Source organism: Cyclopterus lumpus, chromosome 11 (assembly GCF_009769545.1).
Source record: "Cyclopterus lumpus isolate fCycLum1 chromosome 11, fCycLum1.pri, whole genome shotgun sequence".
NCBI classification, from domain to species: domain Eukaryota; kingdom Metazoa; phylum Chordata; class Actinopteri; order Perciformes; family Cyclopteridae; genus Cyclopterus; species Cyclopterus lumpus.
Genome location: NC_046976.1, coordinates 4,685,655 through 4,703,785, shown reverse-complemented (window position 1 = coordinate 4,703,785; position 18,131 = coordinate 4,685,655). Strand labels below are relative to the sequence as shown.

Genomic DNA, 18,131 nt, shown 5'->3' with positions numbered 1-18,131 from the left:
CACACTTCAGTTTGATCATGTTTATAACATCTATAAACAGTCAGTAAATAATGTATTACACATATACACTTGCACACACACTATATGATGTGATGTGTGTAAAGGGCCAATAAAGACATTAATAAACACGTCATAATGTCTTGGTTACAACTATTACATTATATACCACATGATCTTTACTGTGATATTCGCTGTAGAACACATTCAATTACATTATTATAAGGATTTTCCATTTAGAGAGGTACACAAAAAAAGTTTTTTTACATCAGCAGCTGGAGTCCCCCCCCCCCCCCCCCCCCCCCCCCCCCCCCCCCCCCCAAAAAAAGAGGAAGGAACACACCTACCGTGTACCTTGTTTCGGCTTGAACTCCCCACAAGGTGAAGGAAAGACGGGAGGGAGTGGAGAGAAGAAAGGGGCGGTGTTTAGGGGAACGGTCTGGTTGGGTTATTTACGCACCAGACGCTCCAGTCACTGGAAACACGTCAGCTCGCAGCTCGCGGGACTTTCGCGGAGGATTTCATTATCTGTCATAATTGTCCGGAGCGGCACGAGCGGAACGAGCAGCTCGGGTCCACGCGCAGACTCCCGAGCATCTCCAGAGGCTGCCGGTGCGCAACGAGAGGTACGTTGGAGATATGTTCAGCTCGGTGGGGTGAAACAGGGAGAGGGTAGAGACGGTTAAAGGGAGCTGTGGGGCCTGAGGCGTGGACGTCCTCACCTGGCGCAACAACAACATCAACAACAACAACAACAACAACAATAAAAAGATGCGTTCATGAAGCGTCAAACGTGTAGAATATCTTGTCAGGTAGAAATGTGCTGCAGGGAATCTAAACTAAAATAATCAATATATGAAAGAGTTAATAATGGTTATAGACTTGATTGCTAATAAGAAACTGATTCTCGCGAGCGTGTATTAATATTAGCAACATGTGTAACTACATCTTTACCAAAGTTAAAGGACAAATACCAACAAAAAAAAGGGATTTTTCACAACCTGGCAACCGGGAATATGCTATCGTTACTGATAGATAATTTATCTCAGCAGTATTAGTATTAGTTAATGATTCATAACTAATAAAGACATTATAAAATATGACATAGCCCCCCCCCCCCCCCCCCCCCCCCCCCATCCAGGATGGACCAGAAAGGAAGTCTTTTCTTCAGAGTGAGGAAACAGTGGATGCTATTGGGGCCTGAGTGGGGTCCAAAGTGAGTAACTGATACTGTGAATAAGTGCAGGCGGCCCCCGTTCTTTGGAGTCATGAGAAGAAGAACAAGGAGACCTTTGAGGAAACAGCCCCTTGCTTTAATGTTTGTCTTGGATGCACAAAATACGGCTCCACATCTGGACGAGAGCTCAATATGTCATGCAGTCGTTGCTTTTATTCATTATTAAGGCACGTCACCACGACGATCAGTCTCATTGAGTTAGAGTGATGTCACGTCTCCTTCAGATTACACATTTTCATCTGGAGACTCAGTAACCCCCCCCTCTTCTCCTCCCCCCACTCACCTCCTGCTCCAGCACTGCTCATAGTTTCCATTACCGCACGCCATCCCCATACATACCACCATCATGTTCCAATCCATTTGGGTGAAATTAATACACTTATGAAACAATGCAGCTCTAGTTGCCTGGGAATGTGTTTGGGAGGGAAGGGGCAGGGGGGGGGGGTCTTTTTAATTTTTTTGTTTCCAACAGAAAAGAATTCTTGACTTTTGTCTTTTCAATTTTTTAGTTTAAAACAGAAGGCGAAAGAAAGAAAATGCATTGCTTGTTTTCTTTTTTCTTCGTCTTCGTCTAAGCCACACGATTTTGCCACGTTTTGACCACAGTCACATTCCTCTGAGATTCTTGCGTTGGGCGAAAGTCGGGCCCGCTCATGGACAATCAGTGGAGACGAGCCAGACACAAAATAAAGCAGTTGAAGGGAGATGTGTGGATTGTCAAAGCGACTGTCGGTCATTCAAATCCAACAGAGCGCTTCATCGTGAGCCAGTGCACTCACCATTAGTTCACATTACTGCGGCACAGGAATGGTTGGGAACACGTTGATTGGCTGTCTTGCTGAGAGGGAGACGAAAACCTTGGTACCGCTCTCATGTCAGTTAGCTTAGCTTAGCATAAAGACTGGAAACAACAGTCAGGAACTTCCCACATCGCTTCAATTGTAATTTTCACATTTCAGTTTTTGGTCGGCGGATTTCGTTGCTGTTCCCCTCTGTTTCATTACATTTCATTACATTACATGTCATTTAGCTGACGCTTTTATCCAAAGCGACTTACAATAAGTGCATTAAACCATGAGTCCAAACTCAGAACAACAAGAATCAAGCAAGTACAATTTCTTCAATAACGTTAAACTACAGAGTACTATCTGTAAGTGCCATTTAAGTGCTACTAAATTGCTAAACAACAAAGTGCTATCGGTAAGGGACATTTAAGTGCTACTACGGCTCTACCTTCCCTATTCAAGGTTTAGTCGAAAAAGATGTGTTTTTAGTTTGCGACGGAAGATGTAGAGACTTTCTGCTGTCCTGATGTCAATGGGGAGCTCGTTCCACCAATGAGGAGCCAGCACAGCAAACAGTCGTGACTTTGTTGAGTGTTTAGCTCGAAGTGAAGGAGCTACAAGCCGATTGGCAGAAGCCGAGCGAAGTGAACGAGCTGGGGTGTGAGGTTAGACCATGTCCTGGATGTGAGGTTAGACCATGTCCTGGATGTGAGGTTAGACCATGTCCTGGGTGTGAGGTTAGACCATGTCCTGGGTGTGAGGTTAGACCATGTCTTGGGTGTGAGGTTAGACCATGTCCTGGATGTGAGGTTAGACCATGTCCTGGGTGTGAGGTTAGACCATGTCCTGGGTGTGAGGTTAGACCATGTCCTGGGTGTGAGGTTAGACCATGTCCTGGGTGTGAGGTTAGACCATGTCCTGGGTGTGAGGTTTGACCATGTCCTGGATGTGAGGTTAGACCATGTCCTGGATGTAGACCGGACCCGATCTGTTCTCAGCACGGTACGCAAGTACCAATGTTTTGAAGCGGATGCGGGCGGCCACCGGTAACCAGTGAAGGTCGCGGAGGAGCGGAGTAGTGTGGGTAAATTTCGGAGGTTAAAGACCAGTCGAGCAGCTGCATTCTGGATGAGCTGTAGAGGTCGAATGGCATTAGCAGGTAGACCTGCCAGGAGGGAGTTACAGTAGTCTAGCCGTGAGATGACCAGAGCCTGGACCAGGACCAGGCCTTCTGAGTGAGAAGAGGTCGTATTCTCCTGATGTTGTACAGCATGTACCTACAGGAGCGTGTTATTGCGGTAATGTTGGCAGTCAGGGAGAGTTGACTGTCGAGTGTCACACCGAGGTTCCTGGCAGTCGGAGTCGGAGCCAGCACTGAGTTGTTGAAGTTAATAGTCAGGTCGTGGGTGGGAGAGCCTTTTCCTGGAAGGAAGAGAAGTTCAGTCTTATCCGGGTTAATTTTCAGGTGGTGTGCGGACATCCACTGAGAGATGTCGGTCAGACAGGCAGAGATTCGTGCTGCTTAGCGTGGAGCCTGGAAACAGGCTCCACGCTAAGCTAAGCTAAACTAAACTAAGCTAAGCTACCTGGCTGCTGGCCGTTGTCTCCGAGAGATGTGTTAATCTTCTCCGATAACTCTGGGCAAGAGAGCAGATCAGCCAATGAGTCAGAGATGTGTCTGCAGTACAGTTTCCACCTCAGTTTGGCAGATAAATGTCCCTTTTTTGTATTTTCACATCTCCAGTGGCTCAAACCCCTCAAATCGTCCTGCAGGTGTAACGGTTGGAAAGCAACCCTGTGCCTTTTCCGAGGAGCAAATACACCCATAGCAGCAAACATGAACCAGACACAGCAGGCCACAGCTTCATGGAAAACAAACGTCTGTTACCATCAACACCCACGACTTGAACCGTCCGGAGCCAGCTGGCAGCCGGTGGGAAAATATGTTTACTCGTGTGTTTGTTTTGGATGATAGCTGTCGATTTTGTGTTTGTGTTTTTTTTTAGTTTATTTTAAAAGATCAGGCCGACTGTTTATTTGCTTGGGTCAGCGTTTGCCTGCAAACACAATCTAAAGGCAACAGCTGCGCTGCCAAAAGTGACTTCAACTAAAGGTACTTCATTACAAGAGACTTCATGACCGCACTTGTTTGCAATCTGTTTAATCTGCCCCGCTACTTGCTTTCTTTCTTTCGTCATTCGCGTAAACATTTGGACGTTTCACATATATTTTTAGCCGCGCTCGGCAACGTCAGCCGGTCCGCCACTGAAATATCTCCGCTACATTTGATTTATGACCAAATACCTGCAAACCTAACAACATTCCCATCACCCTCAGCGGTTCTTTGTGTGTTGTGCTTATTATTGATGGCGAACACAGTAAGCGTGTTAGCATTTTTTAACGGTGAGCTTGTTAGCATTTAGCTCCAAGTAAAGCCTGACCCAGCTGTCATGTAGCCTCTCAGTGTGGTTCATGTTGTTGATTCTAACCCCCGAGTGACGTGTACTTTCCATCTGAATCCTTTTCTAGAAGACTCCAATGTGACTCTAGTTATACTTATATGAAACCTAAACAGTGTTCGATTCAGGCACTCGTTGAGTTAATCATTGACAGATAATTGTCAGCTGCAACATGCAAACAATTTGACAAATACGGAATAATAAGTGGGAAAGTTTCATCTTGACTTCTGAAAAAGGAGTATGACAAAAAAAAAGACCTACGAGTCCACTTTGTGGCTTGGTCCCAGAGCTTTTAGCCGCGTCTCATAGTCTTCCTCTGTGGCGGCTGAAAGCTCAATAGCAAGTAACCAAATTTGCTATTGGACTCAATACTTTTATGTTTCATGTTTTTGCTTAAATTGAGAAAAGATTTCCGATTCAAAATAAATCTTTGACTTCAGATGGTGTTTTTCCGTCAAAGAAATTCAAATAGGGGCCTCAATGTCTCCCCAAAGTACATCTTTCCCTAGTGAATTATCATGATATATTTTAGAGCCATAAAATAAAGCATTTTAGAAGTCAGAGGAAGCAAAAGTGTACAGTAATAAAAAAGAAAGTCCCACAAGCATATAGTTTTTCCTGTTTCGTGCCTCAGTAATCATCTGGCGAACCCCCATCCCAAGGACCTCAAGTGTCAGGTCCCTGTGATGAGGACTTGGCGTGGTGGTGACTTGTTTACTTGTTGACTGACTGATCTGTCAGTTCTGTCGACAGCCTCGCAGGAGAAACTCCAGCTGCGGCCCACATTGTTTCACTGGATAAACAAGCAGCCTCCTGGAGACTCATAAAATAATACCAGACACGTATTCTCTCTTCAGAGGTGCTTTATTCCCTGATGTTATAGGCTTAAGGATAACGGTTTGTGTGCCATTAATATCCAGGGATGCTGATCGTGTTATGGTTCAGTGCAACGATGATGAATGAATGTTGTGATCATATAAAACGAAGCACAGCCTCACAACCGAGTCACTCGTTTGACCGTATAAGGAAGCGATTTCTCACGTTCAAGCACCGGAGCGCCGCCATCGTTTACAAACGGCGAGGAGGAGCAATCCATCCTGATGAGACCTTTAATCGGCGACAACAAAATGGTCCAACACGTCGATCTGTGTGCGTCGTTCAGCCCGAAATGATAGCCTCGTGATCTGCAGGGCTCCTCTGTTGTGGTCGTGTTCCACGCAGTATCGTGCCGCTGTCAATAAAAAACAAAACAAGACTAAGAGCCTGTAAGGCTGTATTTATCGTTTACGAGCAACCGAGACAAACATAAAAAGCCTCTGAGTGGTAAGCCTCCCAATCAGAGATATTGAGAATAAGCAAAAAAAGAAGTTATACATCGTTTCTATCTGACTTCACTTGTTAACCATCACAAATATGTCAAGTAACTGAAGCTGTAGTGCCACAGCAAAGGGTCTGAATACACAATGTGTAATGGAAATGTGATAAAAACTCACTCTCCCATGAACCTCAGCTTTACTCCCTGTTTAATGCTAATAAGCAAACGTGTGCGTGAACCAACTGTCGAGAGGTATTTCCATCTCAGTCACAGGATCTCCAAACTCTCTTTTATGTCTGTGATGGATTATGGTGATGTTTTATATATGCATGCATCTTCTCAATGTCTTCACTCCTTAGATACGGTCTACCATGGAGCATTGAGGTTCATAACTAATCTTAAGGCTCTTACTCACCATTGCTCCCTGTATGCTAGGGCTGGTTGGACTGCATTGTCCATCCGTAGACTGAATCATTGGCATGTCCTTATTTACAAGGCAATTCTTAACGTACTTCCATCTTATCTATGTACGTTAATTCATCAGAAAAATGCTGGAAGCTACCATCTTTGCTCTGTGACCCATGAGCAAGGCCTCCTCTTGCTCTCTGTCCCTAACGTCCGTCTGGAAATGGGGGAAAAGGGCTTTCAGGTGTGCTGCTCCTGCGGTTTGGAATCTGCTGCAGACTGATTTGGGTCTACGGGAGCCCGGTCTCTTTAGGTGGTTTTAAAAAGAGATTGAAAGAGTTGGAGGAAGGTTCATCTGGTTGTAGATGTTTTTCAGGTATGTGCACCTGTGTGAACTGGGATGTGATGACTTGAGTCTTAGTTTTGGTTTTACTAAAGTTTTTATTGTCTGTCACTGTTTTATGTTGTATATCTGAAACGTTGTTAAATATGCTACTGCTGTCTTGGTCAGGACACTCTCAATGAGGCTTTTCCTGGTTAAATAAATTTAAATAAATAAATTGGGACACATCACATGGGGACCACGAACGCCTTGACAATATGTCACGACAATCCATCCAGTAGTTGTTGAGATATTTCAGGCTGGATTTATTTAGCTGGATTTATTTAGCTTATTTATTTAACTTTTAATTGTCGGTGTTACATTAATAATATATGAAAACAGCCCCCAAAGAAAAAAGTCTCAGACAGAACGGTGGCGTGTGCAGGGAATGTAACTTCCCCTCCCATGAAAAAAAAGAAGAAAGAAGAAGACACAGAAGCTGGTTTATAATGCATGAATTAGTATTTTGTGTGTCTGACAGATTTAACACGTGCCTACACATTTTGTTCCGCTGGACTTTATTACGTGTGACAGAGGTATTTCATCACAGACTAACCTCAGACATGAAGTCTAAAATAAACAGTAACACCAGGCGGCGGCAGCTCCCATGGCCCGCAGAGAGCTTCTGGCTGCGCTCGTATGAGAAAGTGTCCAGGTTGTCGAGGTGTAAAACAACAGCAGCGAGCCATGAAGGGACATGAGGCAGGAGGCCCCGATCCCGGGAGACAGGGGCCATTTGGCTAAGACTGCGAAGGGCTCCTGTAAATCTCTCACCGGGGAGGGTCGGTGCATCGGTAGAGGAATTCAACAAGTCCACTCATCAAGGTGAATTGTGGGCTTAAATAGTTTCAGCAGCCGTCCGACTAGAAAGAGAGTACTTAGACAGGATGGATGAGTGTTTGGTTTAATGTCACGCTTTGAGGATGAGGAGAACGGGGGCGACGAGTAGTCTTGGGCGTGATCCAGGAGGACACCTGTTGAGTAACGTGAACGCCTCCTCAGTGGTTCAGACGGTTAGTGTCAGACAGTGTTGAGAGGCGTGAGATGAGGCACATTCTTATAACAGATGTTTAGACGCCAGTCAGTTGTGACCTAAAAAGCGAGATAACCTATTTGCATACGGTGCGATTGCAAAAACTAAGGAGACAACAGAGTTTTAAAAAAAAGAACAAAAAAACACAACGAGCTTTCCTTCTTTATGCTAAGCTAATGCTGCTCCCTGCTTAGCGCTCAGTTTCTCAGTCGACTGTTTGCACAGTAGGAGTCGCACCATATCCCCCCCCCCCCCCCCCCCCCCCCCCCCCCCCCCCCCCTCCCCCACCCACCTCCCTATTTCATATGACTATAAAGTTATAATGGACTGCCCTATCGGAACAATAAAATATATTGGTCTCAACATCGATGGATTTTTAATTAGACGCCTTTGTGTTTTGGCTCGAGTCCCACACAGATTCCCCGTTGGACGCCCAAAAGGAGAATTTGATGACAGACAACAGCTGGAGACCACAGAATGTGTTCGCAGATGTTGTGGCTCAGGAAGAGCGACATCGAGCTCCAAACTGGGAAGACTATGTCCGGAAAGGAGAAAAGGAACACCATTGTTTTGTCACATGCATTCATCGTTCGACATGCATGGACGAGAATAGAAAGCCGAACCCCTTCACACATTTCAGGAGGGAAGTTGGTCTGATTCCCCAACCCCCCCCCCCCCCCCCCACCCCCCCACCCACCCACCCCCACCCCCCCCCACCCCACCCCCATCCAGACAGCAATCTGACAGAAAACAGACAGAGGATGTGATGTCCTCTCTGTTTTGTTGACCCAGCTCGATGCCCTGCAAGAGGAAGCAGGCAGCGTGAGGGATGTCCTCTGTGGTGTGCGAACATCGGCATTGGGAGAAAAGGCCTCGGAGCGAGCGGCGGCTGGAGAGGGACCGTCTGCTTCTTGCATCGGCTTTTAGGACACGGCTCTGGAGCAGACTGTGTTTATCCTTTTAATGTTTATCTGAGATTGCTGCATCATCGGTTCGCAGAAACAAAATGTGTGATGGCAGTCGTCGAACGCGAGGAATGTAAACTGCTCTTTCTCGATGACTGCTTCGCCAGAACCTTTTTTAAAAAAAGAAATAGTTGGAGGTTACCGACCACCTGCAAATGTGAACGTGTGGAGCGGGAAACCGTCGTCATGATGTCCTTTTAATTCTAACCAGCTTCACAACAAAACCACAAAAAAAACACCAAAAAAAGACATGTTTCTGAGAAAACAAGAGGCCTTCATTAGTTTGCGCCGAGCCGCTGGGTCCTCTCATCGTTTAGGCCGAGCCAGTGCTGTCCTCTGAGTGTGTGTGTGTGTGTGTGGGGGGGGGGGGGGGGGGAGGAGTCTCAACTCATTCCTCGATCCCTCAGGGAGATTTCAAAGCTGCACGGTTTCGTCGGCTGCACTTTGTTGAACCCACCTCCCATTTTCTGTCACTATAAAAACATGTGAAAGCCCCTCCGTGACCAAAATAGGGGGGGAGACAATTATAAACAATTACTGTCTCCAAGTGAAATATTTAAGTGGCTGCCTTTGTAAATGTTCCAGACGCCGTGATCCTGAGCATGAACATATACCCAAAGAGACCTCTCCTTATCCATAATCTCAGTCCACACTGTATATATCTTTTGTGAGCCTTGCCTGCCCTGACTTAACTGTTCCACATGAGGGTAGTTTAACCTCCCACACTTCATTTCCTCGCTCATTTCCCTTTCGCTGCTGCAGAACACGGGGGTCACATACCCAGCTAATGCCTCACTGTGTCCAGCAATGAGATGATGGGATGATCTTATTTCCACCTGTCCTTCCTCTGCCCCGAGAGCTCCCAATAAAGTCATTTATTTAAATTAAGTATAAGGAGGCTACTTCTCAAGATAAAGTGAGGACATTTGACCAACTACTTAGGTTGAAAGATTGTCCAGACATTCAGGTTTAAACTTAGAAGTCTAGGTTAAATAAAGCTATTATGGCATTAATGACTATATATCAGCGTGAAATATAGTAGACAAACTTTACAAATGTAACAAAACTCAACCCGTCAACATCTGTTGACCCTCAAATTGCTCCGTGTTTTCTCTTTCTCATTTCGCGCTGGCTTCAACGACACTCCTGACGGGCCAGCAAATCTTCAAGAAAGTGGTGAATTACTTCAATCGTACAGTTGAACTCTCTCCCCCAGTTGCTGTTATTTTCAGGGTCAATATGATGAAAAGAAAAAATCAACCCCATTTCCTCAGATTGTCTAGTGGGTACCTCGAGCCCCGGTAATCACTCCATGGAAATGTTCACAGCCGTCATGGAACACAGTGTCAAGACCATAATAATTAGTTTGGACAAAAGTAAAATTAAGGTGCAGCAATAAAAACATCCACACGTTAGTTCTGTTGTTACTGAGAGCTGTGGACAAAGAGCTAAAAGGAGTAACTTGATAAACGGGTGCTATTGTTCGTTAAACTCAGGCCAAACAAAGAGTTAAAAAGCCTTTGAAATGGAGAGCGCTGTTGAAATTCAATTAATATTGTTTAGTTGTTCTTTCTCAATACCAAACCGCTGCAGGGGCCTTGGCATTGAGAACCAGGGAGAGGGGGAGGCAGCCTCATAAGCTTTCAATTATCAGTGAGTAATGAGGAAACAGGAGAAGCGGTTATTTCATTACAGGCCTGATTGGCAATAAATCAAATCTGAGTTAGTGTTCATTCCATTTTCTCATGCTTGCAGGAAACGTGTTTCAAATGTGGAACATGCTTTGATGGTCCGCTCCAGTCCTCCACGCCTTCATTCACATATTTGATCACCATGCACATCTCATTAACCCCAAATAAATCTTTTTACATTTCAACGTATAGCTTCACTTCAGCGTCGTTGATCAAAAAAGTCCTTCATTAACTCCAGTACATCCATAATTGTTTATGTCTATGTTCAAGACTCAAAATTCACCTTTTTTATTGTCCAACTGCTTTTCATTTGTGATGTAATGTCCTGCACTACCCTTTGTGTTTTTAGTTCTATTATCTTTTCTAACTTGAGGGTTGAATGTCTATAAGCGCTCTCTGTCGTGCTCTAAAACGTTTATTTTACTCCCAGTCTTTGACATGGCTGAGGGTCTTTATTTCCCAGCTGTATATCCAGAAACTGTTTGCCTCCCTTCTTCCTGCTCGCTCTCGTTCTGTCTCACTAATCTCACGCCTCCTTCCTGCGCTGTCTTCTTGCTGATAGCGAAAGCTAAACTGTGCCTGTGAACTCTCTCCGCCAGAAGAAAGACACCATGAGTGAGCGCTTCGACTGCAAAAACTGCAGCGAGTCCCTGTGCGGACGCAAATACATCCAGGTGGAGGACAACCCTCACTGCATCCCCTGCTACGACCGGCTGCACGCCCACACCTGCCAGGAATGTAAAGAGATCATCGGCCACAATGCCAAGGTGAGCGCTCCTTGGGGGGGGGATCAAAGTACGTCTACTTAATACAGTCATGAAGTATTTGCTCTTCTTTTGCTTCTATTTTCTTCTTCTGCTCCACTGCAGTTCAGAGGGAAATATTTTTGAAAAAAGTAATCCTGACTATTATTTTATTGATTAGTTGATTGATCATTTGGTCTATTGGACCTCTATAAGAGTGAAACATGCACAGTTTCCCAGAGTGCAAGGTGACGTCTCCAAATGTCCAAACCCCCAAAGATAATCATTTTTTAATGGCTTTGAACAGAGAAAAGCAACAAATCCTCGACTGAAACTGGAAAATTGTTTCATTGAAAACTATCAAAATAGTTGCCAATTACTTTTTGTGGATCGAGTAATAGTTTCAGCTCTAGCATCAATATAATGTATTACTTTAAATAAAACAAAACTACTCAAGAGCATATGGAACCGACTACAACCCTAAAATGCTGCTCGATGACAATGCATCACTAATAATAATAATCAAATTATATTTAAGTATATAATGACGGTACGGCCTCTGCAGGGACTCCTTTTCTTGTTGATACTTTAAGTACATTTAAATGATAACACTTTGAATGTGGAGTACTTCTTCCGCTGCTTAAGTTGTACCTGTCTGACTGCATGATGATCAACCTTCTAACTACTTTTACAAACCAGCTGGCGTTCCTGGAAAACTCTCCTCCCAGAAGCCCAAATTGTCTGTAATCCCCTTTAAATTGCTAAAACCCTTAGTCAGTGGAAATGGAAAAGACTGTCCTGAAGCAAACACCCACAGATGCCATGAGGCCGCCAGTGTCCTGTGAATTATGGACTCCCTGTGAAGGGACTGCAGTACATTGCGCTCCTGCTTGCTTTGGCCGTCCCTCCCCTGCACAGAACGTATAACATCAGTGATCTCTCTTCCTTCTTGGTAGTTTTCTTTGACTGTGAAACTCCACGCCTCAAAAATACGTTTTTCACCCACCGTTCAATGAGGCCATTGATCACAGAGCTCGATTGAACTGCAGATGAACTGGAACACAAGCAGCTGTTGGAAGAAAAAGAGTCACAAAGGGTTTTTTTTTCTGATTTTTTAAGTTAAAAAAAAAAACGTTGCTCATGCTCAACCCCACTGTTTGGAAGACAGCGGGATGTCGTGGAAAGTAGGAAACTTTAGGGTTGACTGAGGCGGCCATGTCGGTAAACATCCAAAATACAGGGAACCGAGTCCTGCGGTCGACCGTGACCTCCGAGCGGATGGGGGAGCAGCGCATAGAGAATCTCCTTGTGAGGAACAATAACATATCAAGTGTTTTTTATGAACTTACAGTTTAGGGTAAAGGGATTGAATGTTTGTTTAAGGATTAAACTGGCGCTCTTCCATATTTGTCTTATCATCATAAGACAATTTTCTGGTGTGGATTAACACACGTGATGAGTTTCCATGCAGCACGACGTATGTGGGACATTACCCACCATATACTGGCAGACCAGGAGCCGCAAAACCTCATAGTATATTTGATTGGATGTATTTTACGACTTGTGTATTTTACAGTTGTGTTATTTCTTTCTTTCGAAAGCTACATAGTCTCACTTTAAAATATTCGTAAATGTTTAAATGGGTGAGGGTGAGAGGGTGTCCTCCCCCTTTATACGTTGGCTTGGTCGTCCCCCTCTGGTTGCTCCTCTCAGTCGGTATCTCGCATGTCTTTGTTCGAAGGACAAAGAGTTCATCAGCCTTCTGATCGTCGTCTGGTGACATCCAGGTGGACAACAATACCTTAGTTGAGGCAATCAGGCCAGGATTCAAAAGGTCAAAGGCCACACTGCACAGGATTTGGCAGGTTCCAACATAAAGGGAGGCCCCATGATTGCATTGTGCATGATCAGAGTAATGTCCCTGACATCCTCCTCCTCCTCCTCCTCCTCCTCCTCCTCCTCCTCCTCCTCTTCCTCTTCCAGGAGCTCTTCTACGAGAACAGACATTACCACTCGCACTGTTTCCGCTGCTTCCGCTGCGACCGCTCTCTGGCGGACGAGCCCTTCACCAGCCAGGAGGACGCGCTGGTGTGCAGCGACTGCTACTGCAGCGAGTACTCCTCCAAATGTGTGTCCTGCGACAAGACGGTGATGCCAGGTGAGTGACGGCCAAAGCGCCTGCGGTGGCGAACCTCCTAGTCCGGAGGTTCCCACCCTGTCTCCGCGGGGACAAATATGGCTCGTGAGCTTTTGTGTTCCGGGAGCGTGAAAAGCTTCGATGTGACAGCATGATTGTTTCCCTGCTCCGCTGAAAAAACATCTCCCAGAAGGCTTCTTTTTTTTTTAAAGCTCTGGCATCTGTGACGACACGGGTGCAGCGGCTGGAGTCGGATGACTGAAAATGACCCGGGGCTTGTGGGTAGTGTGGGATCTCATAACTCAGCAGTCATTTTCTTCAGTTCCTTGCTCGGCCTGGAATGCCTTTAAAAGCACGGCCGAGTTCAAGTTCAAAAAGCTCAGTTCAGGGCCCCCCAATGTCATAAAACAGGGCCGATGATTAAAGGAGCTCGGAGGCGTGACCGGCTCCCTAACTATTTCTCTTCTTCGCAGTGAAGCATGTGTGTTCTCAGCAACGAAAACATGTGAAATGGTTAAGACTGTGAAATTAATACAACAAAGCAGTGTTCGGATGCCAGCGTTGTCGCAGCTCGTCAAATGTGTTTGATGCAAGGCGAGCTGAAGTAATTGTACGCAGCAGGCGGGCGCTGCAAGAACCGGTTCAGCCGTCACACTGAATCATCACTTTTGGTCGTCTCGAGTGTGTGATTCAGGTTTCATTCCAGCTCGTGGTTACGGCACCGATCAGAGGAATGAATGCCCCACGAGTGACACACACGTTTGCAAATGTGAGGGAAGACGTCAACAAGCGATCGCAGACTGACTGGGATTACATCCTCATCTGTGCCCCCTTTCTTCTTCTTCTTCTTCCTCTTCTCCTCCTCCTCTTCTTCTTCTTCTTCTTCTTCTTCTTCTTCTTCTTCTTCTTCTTCTTCTTCTTCTTCTTCTTCTTCTTCTTCTCCTCCTCCTCCTCCTCCTTCTTCTTCTTCTTCTCCTCCTCCTCCTCCTCCTCCTCCTCCTTCTTCTTCTTCTTCTTCTTTTTTTTCTTCTTCTTCTTCTTCTTCTTCTTCTCCTCCTCCTCCTCCTTCTTCTTCTTCTTCTTCTCCTCCTCCTCCTCCTCCTCCTCCCCCTCCCCCTCCCCCTCCTCCTTCTTCTTCTTCTTCTTCAGGATCAAAGATGCTGGAGTACGGCGGCTCCACGTGGCACGAGGACTGTTTTGTGTGCCACGGCTGCGAGAAGCCGATAGGTGCCGAGGCCTTCATCCCCGACAACAACAACTATTACTGTGTGCCGTGCTACGAGGGCAGGGTGGCTCCTCAGTGCAGCCACTGCAAAAAGGTGAAAAGGGGACATTTACAAATCGTCATTTAGTCGATGAAATCCATCCCTCGCTACGGCCTGGAGACGTCTTCGAATATCTTGTTTGTCAGTCCAACACTACAAGATATGGATAAAGATATAGATATTGCATTTTAAACGCTGTAAATCACAGAAAAGCAGCAACCAGAACCAGAGGCTGTTTAGGGTTTTTGCTTCAATCATGTCGATTTACTAATTGAATAGTCCACTGATCCTTTCAGCACTGAATCCACAAGTGGTTCAAAGTCATCATCCATAGCTTATTTTGGTCTTATTGTTCAAATACTGACAGCATAAACAGTAAACCGTAAGAAAGAAAAACAATTCTAAATAAGATAAAGAAATGTGAAAGGACTGGTCAATTTGATGCAGTGGAAAAGTACAGAAAAACATAAATTGATCATAAAGGTGTATATAAATAACTTGAATGTAGGAGGAAAAGGGCACGTGAGCTCTTTTACAATATTTTAGCCGGCAGTCCACACCATAATATGTCAGGGAATACTGGCCGTGTGTGGTTTTATTTTAAAATGACCATTTTATTTGAACTTATTCTGAGTTGATAAAAGTGAACATGTTGTAAACATCCAGATTGCAGGATAAATGTGATAAAACGTACAAAAAGAACCGAGCAGTAAGCATGAGCAGTGAGATCTAAGAAGTTGTACCAAAAGGCCGCCGGTTCATCACTAAAAGGAGTTTAAATTGTCACATTTTACTGATGGAGTTTGCGTTCGTTGTTCTGCAGGCTCTGACTAAAGGAGGCGTGACCTACAAGGACGAGGTGTGGCACAAAGACTGCTTCCTGTGCACGGGCTGCAAGGCTCCGCTGGCCGGCCAGCCCTTCACCTCGCAGGGGGAGAGTCCGTACTGCGTCAAGTGCTTCAGCAGCCTGTACGCCAAGAAGTGTGCCGGCTGCAATACGGCCATCACAGGTCAGTGGAGAGCGGAGGACGGCGCTCCTGTTGCCTGTTGGTTTACCGCACTGTGTCCCTGGTTCAATTCGGTCTGCGGTTGCTTGGCATCCTCCCCCGGCCTGTCTCAACTATGCACTGTCAATCGAATGTCAAAACAATTATCTTCGACAAACAGGTGTAGGCAGTAAGGTGAGTCAGGTTTTAGAGCGTGACTTACCTTGGGATCTGCATTTTTTTCATGTATGACATATCTGAATATTTAGCTGCTGAATGCTCCACGTGTTCACCAGCTATTCGCTAACTGTTTGGTGCTGAGACAGGAGAATTGCGTACGATGGTTTTTGAGAGCTTACCCCCCGAAAACAGCTGCCTGCTGTGGCTAAAACCAAATGAGGCAATGAAGGCTGTAAAGGTCACAAGGTCACGTCGCTCAACAATGAGCTGAAACTCACTACGAAGCTCCGTAGAGGCTTTAAAGGCTTCACGAAAAATAAACCTGTGACTGAACCAGTTTTTACCGGCATCGTCTCGTTTTCCTGATGCTGGCGGCCCACAAACTGCACGACTGGGTGTTCTTCCTGTGAGTCGGTTCCTCTCCAGACACCCAAATGATATGTGCACAATGTGTGTGAGTCTCTTTGTAAAGAAAAGACAAGTCAACAATGCGGGAACAATAAGCAAGATCCACGATCCTCTCTATCGCACCTGGTTCCCGTAGTGGCAAAGACGCGTGACATGCCAGGGTGAGATGAGAACTTTAATGCAGCCTTTGAACTGGAATACCAGCAGGTTGACACAACTTGTTGTTACTGCCGACTGCTGACTGGCAGTAGCCGCTGTTATCTTGAAACTCATTGCGAGGCTCTCATTAGATTTCCCTCCCCTGGTCAATCATCCGTCGCTCACGTGTTTGTGTTTGCTTCCCGCAGGGTTCGGAGATGGGAAGTACGTGTCCTTCGGGGACAAGCAGTGGCACCAGCCGTGCTTTAAGTGTTCCCGGTGCTCCGTGTCGCTGGTGGGCTCCGGCTTCTTCCCCGACCGCGACCAGATTCTGTGCACAGACTGCAACAACGATGACTGAAGCGCCACGAGCACCTGCAGCAAATATGAAACAAAGAAAAGAACATGTGTCTAAAGCCCGGCTTTGTACCCGAACACCGCGATATCACTAATTCACAAACAGTGTAAAGCTGATGCAAAGCTCAGTATTTACAACCCAAAACTCTCATCGGCCTTTAGCACATTGAAATGTTTGTAACAATTCTGCAGAAACATCCTGTGATGTATGTGTATGACTTTGTTTTTCAATATTTTTTACGTTTTGCACACCACAGACTAAATAAAATAAACAACCCATATAAAGTATCTTAAGCTTTAAATTAAACACCTTTTTTTAATGAACCAAAATTTGAATGTTATGACCAACGCTTGGCAAACATATTTCTACTTTTTAAAGAATATTCCAAGTTATATATTGCTGCCCTTCTTCTTCTTCCACTACTCCCTGTATGTAAACTCATTTGGCGAGAATGTAATGTATATTTTCTTTTCTTTTGAGCTTAAAACTGTCTTTCCTGGCGTACATACAATAATAATAAATGTAACTAAATAAAGGGTAGTGTATAAATGGATGAATCAGTGGAGTATTTGTCTATATGAACATGGACATGCACACTACATTTCATTCAGTTACACACATTTATGCTACGATACACTCAGAAAAGGCATAAAGAAAATGCTCAAAAGCATTTACTGACGCACACATGATCAAGCCACGCAAAAAGTCTTCATTTCTCTTGTGAGGAGTATGAAACCTAAATATTCCTTCATGACAAAAAAAATATTATCTTAAACTTTTTTCACAATGTCTATAAAACAAACAACCAGGGAGACGGTTCCTTTGAAATACCCTTACCCGGTTTCCCAACGATGTTTTTCTGTGGGTAGTCCCATGCAGACTTTCCCTTATATTACTCACATAATCTACGTAAATATTTACAGTTCAGAACCTCTGCGCTGATCTGCTCTGATTGTGTTTATATGGAGGCTGTGCCAGGCAAGTCTCCATGTCCTTAAGGTGGGGGGGAGGGGGTGGGGGGGGGGGGGGGGGGGGTTAGAACACACTGGTTGAACAGGACACATTTTCACATAATATTAGTTTGTTTCTATGGTCTTGGTGCTAATTGGCAGGTCTACCTGCTAATGCCATTCGACCTCTACAGCTCATCCAGAATGCAGCTGCTCGACTGGTCTTCAACCTCCCGAAATTTACCCAGACTACTCCGCTCCTCCGCGACCTTCACTGGTTACCGGTGGCCGCCCGCATCCGCTTCAAAACATTGGTACTTGCGTACCGTGCTGCGAACAGATCGGGTCCGGTCTACATCCAGGACATGGTCTAACCTCACATCCAGGACATGGTCTAACCTCACACCCAGGACATGGTCTAACCTCACATCCAGGACATGGTCTAACCTCACATCCAGGACATGGTCAAACCTCACACCCAGGACATGGTCTAACCTCACATCCAGGACATGGTCTAACCTCACACCCAGGACATGGTCTAACCTCACATCCAGGACATGATTTAACCTCACATCCAGGACATGGTCTAACCTCACATCCAGGACATGGTCTAACCTCACATCGAGGACATGGTCAAACCTCACATCCAGAACATGGTCTAACCTCACATCCAGGACATGGTCTAACCTCACACCCA

General features: G+C 45.4%; 1 protein-coding gene across 3 annotated transcripts; it reads left to right on the top strand.

Moving 5' to 3' along the window:
• The first annotated feature begins 360 nt into the window (after nucleotides 1-360).
• Nucleotides 361-17,039, top strand: fhl3b (four and a half LIM domains 3b). Of its 3 annotated transcripts, none has more exons than XM_034544427.1 (6): nucleotides 361-623; nucleotides 10,872-11,036; nucleotides 12,996-13,170; nucleotides 14,299-14,468; nucleotides 15,238-15,424; nucleotides 16,336-17,036. In XM_034544427.1, exons 2-6 carry the CDS (start codon nucleotides 10,881-10,883, stop codon nucleotides 16,485-16,487), a joined length of 840 nt encoding a protein of 279 aa, XP_034400318.1. In that variant the 5' UTR covers nucleotides 361-623; nucleotides 10,872-10,880; the 3' UTR covers nucleotides 16,488-17,036. The 3 variants fall into 3 exon arrangements, with proteins under 3 accessions (XP_034400318.1, XP_034400317.1, XP_034400319.1); XM_034544426.1 differs by having other exon boundaries at nucleotides 474-623; nucleotides 10,869-11,036; nucleotides 16,336-17,039; XM_034544428.1 differs by lacking the exon at nucleotides 361-623 and adding an exon at nucleotides 1,183-1,213 and having other exon boundaries at nucleotides 16,336-17,014.
• Nucleotides 17,040-18,131: the final 1,092 nt, after the last annotated feature.